This window comes from Nematolebias whitei, chromosome 14 (genome assembly GCF_014905685.2).
Source record: "Nematolebias whitei isolate Nwh7 chromosome 14, NemWhi1, whole genome shotgun sequence".
NCBI lineage: Eukaryota > Metazoa > Chordata > Actinopteri > Cyprinodontiformes > Rivulidae > Nematolebias > Nematolebias whitei.
In genome coordinates this window covers 4,019,977-4,024,959 of record NC_056511.1, presented here as the reverse complement: position 1 = coordinate 4,024,959, position 4,983 = coordinate 4,019,977, and the positions used below count along the sequence as shown (strand labels likewise).

The window sequence follows — 4,983 nt, the reverse complement described above, 5'->3', positions numbered from 1 at the left end:
TTTAGTTTTCTTATAGAAAATTAAGGTTTACTAATTTAATTCATACTTCTTAAAGATACATCTTGTCTGAATGCCCAAAACTTCAAAGCTAACATTAGCTTGCAGAGGCTAACATATGGTTAGCTAGCGGGTTACAATCTGTACAGCTTCATAATAAAAGTTTGTGTTTACGTTTGCTTAAATAGTTTTTAATTAAATATATATATTTTTTTAATTATAAAAGATTGTTTAATTTTTTTTTCTTCAAACCAGTTCAGTTTATTTAAGTTTGTTTACAACAAAAGTCTTCTCACAACAGATAAAACTAATTCAGGAACAATCAAATACAGTTTAACTGAAACTAACGCCTCGGCACAAACCGTGTTGATAAAACCAGCACAACGTGCAGAGGCTACAGGAAGAAAACCTACAGAATGCATTCATAACCTTTACAACATTTATTGTAAACTAAAGTAACTGGCAGTGAAACAGTTAAAAGGCTGTTCCTGTATGTCGACGATGTGGATTCTGATGTCGCTTTTAGCTTTTCACATCTCTGACTCGACACTTGAAGGCCGTGAGGGTCCAGTTCCTGCACCTGCTTCAAATTGATCTGTTGGATGTAAACAGGTGTGATCCGGTAAACGTCGTTCAACAGCAAAGAGCGTTTGTAAAATCTGAAACGGACGTTTTGAAATCAACAAAATGAAAACGGCAGCCCGGACATTTCAACTCTGAGCCGCTTTAGTCGTGGAGAAAAGTTGGACGGGATCAGCTGTGACCAGGGGCGCCTCCAGGAATATATTAATGGGGGCGGGGGCACTTAAAATCCTGGGGTGGTACAATAAAACTAAAACGCACATGTTTAATTTGAAGGGGCACATAAACACTAGAAACAACTAATGCTCGGTTTAAAGTCGCCACCTTTAATTCCAAAACGTTTCATTTGCTTGTTGCTGAACATAAAAAGGTTATTATAGACGTATAAAAAGAGTAAAACGAGTTGCGTTTGTTTAAAGAAAATATTCTGAATAAAACCTCGACAGACGCTGCATCCTGCTGTTGACATCGGTTTAAAACAGGGCTATTAAACTGGTGGCCCGGGGGCCAAATCAGGCCCACGGATGAGCCCAGTACGGCCCACCAGTGAGTCCATTTTCAAATAAAACTAGACTTTAAGTCGTAAAACAAACTTCATGACAATAACTGCTGCATGTCTGAGCTCTTGGGTTTCAGTAACTGTGCCCCCCCCGAGCAATTCAGTAGAATAGTCCAGGTTTAAGATCTGCTGTCCTGATCCAGGGGGGCTAGATTTTAGGTTTTATTTTAAATAAAATACATATTTTTATACGTTTTAGATTTATGAGTTTCTATTAATCAAAGCTCGAGACTTAAAAGGATAAAACTGTTTGTTCAAGAGGGGCCAGAGTGGGTGGGACACCAATTTTTTGGAGGTGGCCAATGCCCCCCCGGTGCCTCTGACCACGTAGCTACGCTCCGACGACTCTTCGATGTTTTGACCAGCCGAAGCAAAATGTTGGCGTGATTAAAAATAGGAAATAAAGCTGAAGGTTGTCTCAGATTTCTTACTTGTGGCTCTGTTACGGCGCTTTTTACCGAGTTGTAACTTCCTCCTGACGTGTTTTTCACCGTGTGATAAAATAAAACGTATTGCGCTACACACCCGGCCCGTCAGTGAAGCTACAAATGCAAAGGTGAGTTTTAGCTGCAGGTAAAAGACTAACGCAGCGTAGACGTTGCATTTCAGAATAAAATACACCCCGTGCTTTATCAAACGTCGTCTTTTTAACTAACCAAATAAAATTAACCTTGTTTTATCAAACTCCGCTGAAGGGGAAACGTTGAACTTTAATTGGGTTGTTTACGTACGGCTGCTCATAACGAGAGCAGCTCTTTTAACATTTAGAACCACTCGGATGAAATATAGATTCATATTTAGGCAGCGCCTGAACTTCACGGGTTTCCTTTGAAATCTTCACTCAAATCAAACCAGAGCTCAGAAACGCTTCAGTAAACAGACTTATGGTGGTTAAAATGTTCTTTTCTCCATCAGGTCTTCTAAAAACAGACGTCGCTCCGGTCCTTCACAGTGAACATGCCGGTAACAGGCTGACATTTAAATACAGAATTGAATCTCACGACGAAGCAGCTCCTCCTCTTCCTCTTTGGTGGAGCCGTCCAAGGACTGGAGGTCAGACGAGCTGCAGGAGGAGGTCGTGGACCGTGTCCAGACCCTGGCAGGACCTCCTCCTGGCGCCCTCAGAGTCCAGCTGAGCAGCCAAGAGGAACAGCTTCCTGTCGTCGGCCACAGCTTCCAGAGACAAGGCTTGGTGGAGCTCCGACACGCTCACAGCGCCGGGCTTATCCTGCGAGGACAGGGAGGACGGACAAACCCAGAAATGAAAAGACGTTTTCTCTGTTTACAGCTGACAGACCACGGTACGACGGATCTGGATCCTATGAGCAGAACCAGTTCTGAGACCGGGTGAAGAGATGGACTTACAGCGTCAATAATCTGTTAAATACAACCCCGAGCCGGAAGGTTGAGCTGTTGTGGAGTGTATCGATCGATGGAGCTTTTCCACGCCACGCCAGACACTAATGCACCCCCATACCATCAGAGAGGCAAGCGTTTGAACTGATAACTGGCTGTTTAAACCTACAACTTGGGAACGTCTTGTCCTTTGCTCTCACAGATTTCTCCAGATCATTCCAACCTGTTGATGATTCATCAGCTGGAGAATCAAACTTCTTTGTGTTTTTAGACGCAACGCTTCGGCTTTTTTTCTGCTCCTTTCAGCTACTTTTTGAGCTCATTGGCTATTTCTGATTTATTTCACTAATTTGACCTTTTTCTGCTTTCTCAGCTACATTTTAGCTGTTTTTCTTTTCAGCTTCTTTCTTCCTATTTCAACTTTTTGTGCTTTTTTCCAGCTGAAGTTCTGCTAATTAGTCTGCATTTTCAATACACACTAATGTGATTGTGTTTCTCCATCCATCCATCCATCCATCCATCATCCATCCATCCATCATCCATCATCCATCCATCATCCATCCATCCATCCATCATCCATCATCCATCCATCATCTTTATCTGCTTCTTCCTTTTCGGGTCACTGGTGTCCATGTCCAGCAGTCACTGTGTGAGGCGGGGGACACCTGGACAGGTCTCTGGTCCATCACAGGGACAAATGAGACAAATGAGTCAAACAATCATTCTCTCTCACCTCGGGACAGTTTAGAGTTACCAGTCAGTCTAACATGCATGTTTTTGGTCTGTGGGAGGAAACCCGAGTACCTGGAGAAAACCCACACATGCACGGAGAGAACATGCAAACTCCACCATGAAAGGCTCCCAGATGGGATTTGAACCAACAACCAGCTCGCTGAGAGGCAGCAGCTCTACCAACTGAGCCCCCGTGCCACCATTCTGTTTCTTTATTATTATTTTTCTTCTTCTTCTGTTGAATTTTGAAACATAACTAGCAGAGGTTAGAGAAGGCGGGCCTGTGATCGGAAGGTCGCCGGTTCAACTCTCTGGACCAACATCAAAATGTGGATGTTAAAGGTGAAGCTCCCACACCTGCCTCCACCCTCATCTGTCCCACTCCGGGCCCTTGAGCAAGGCCCCCACCATCTGCCCCCCACGACCCCCTACATGGCAGCTCTCTGCTCCACACAGAGGCTGCGGTGGCTCGGTGGCTGTGTCAGGAAGAACATCCGGCGTACAAACAATCGCCAGGTCTTCGTGTGAGTTAGTTCACTGTGAAGAAGCAGCAGCCGAATAAGATACTTCTAATAATTTGTGTTAGATATTTCTGTCGCTCCAGGTTTCACACCATCACATTCAGTTTGACTTCACTCTGATCGACCTCACTGGTTTTAAAATAGAAGTAAGAGGATTCAAGTCCCACCTGCGTAAACTGAACCTCCTCTGCACCGTGTTGCTCTTTATCAGCCGAAGAGCCTGGAAGCTGCTCGGCTCTGATGTTGGACGTGATGCCCCCCCCCCCCCCCACACACACACACACACACACACATGAAAGCATCATGAATAATTCCTGAACTGCAGCTCAGAGATTTGAAACATGAGGCGCAGAGGAAATGTTTACTTCAGATTATTTCTGCTGGATGACTGAAGAGCAGCTGCTCAGATGTTTTACATGAATTATTTAACCTCAGAGATTAAACGCCCTCAGGATTAATCTTTGCTTTTTGCAGATGATGTGGTCCTGTTGGCGTCATCGTGCCGTGATCTCACTGGAGCGGTTCACATCTGAGTGTGAAGCAGCTGGGATGAGAACCAGCACCTCCAAAAGAGTGGATTGTTCTCTTCAGGTCCAGGGTGAGGTTCTGCCTCAAGTGGAGGAGTTCAAGTATCTCAGGGTTTTGTTCATGAGTGAGTGAAGAATGGAGCGTGAGATTGACAGACGGACTGGTGCAGCATCTACAGTATTGTGGCCTCTGTGCCGGTCCGTTGTAGTGAAGAGGGAGATGAGCTGTAAGACAAAGCTCTCTGTTTACTGGTCAGTCTATGTTCCTCCCTCACCTCTGGTCATGAACTCTGGTAGAGACTGAAAGAATGAGATCGTGGATCCAGGAGGTTGAAATGAGTTTCCTCTGCAGAGCTGGACTCTCCCTTAGAGACAGGGGGAGAAGTTCAGTTATCAGGAGAGACTCGGAGTAGAACTGCTGCTCCTCCACATCCAGAGGAGACAGTTGAGGTGGTTTGGGTATGCCTGACTGGGAGGAGACGACTGGGAGGAGACCTCGGGGAAGATCCAGGACACGCTGGAGAGACTATGTCTCAATTGTCCTGGGAACACCTTGGAGTCCTCCCAGAAGAAGTGGCTGTGGAAAGAGATGTCTGGACCCCGAGACCCAACTTTGGAACAAGTAGAAGATAATGGATGGGTATGGATGAATGGATGGATGGATGGATGATGAATGGAAGGATGGATGGATGGATGATGAATGGATGAA

General features: G+C 45.1%; 1 protein-coding gene across 1 annotated transcript in view; it reads right to left on the bottom strand.

The window, feature by feature from the left end:
- Positions 1-132: 132 nt before the first annotated feature.
- Positions 133-4,983, bottom strand: part of arl10 (ADP-ribosylation factor-like 10) — a 10,761-nt gene continuing 5,910 nt past the window's right edge. Inside the window, exon 4 of the mRNA XM_037687789.1 lies at positions 133-2,366. Within this exon, the coding sequence (XP_037543717.1) occupies positions 2,193-2,366 (174 nt within the window). The 3' untranslated portion in view covers positions 133-2,192. The remainder of the gene's footprint in view (positions 2,367-4,983) is intronic.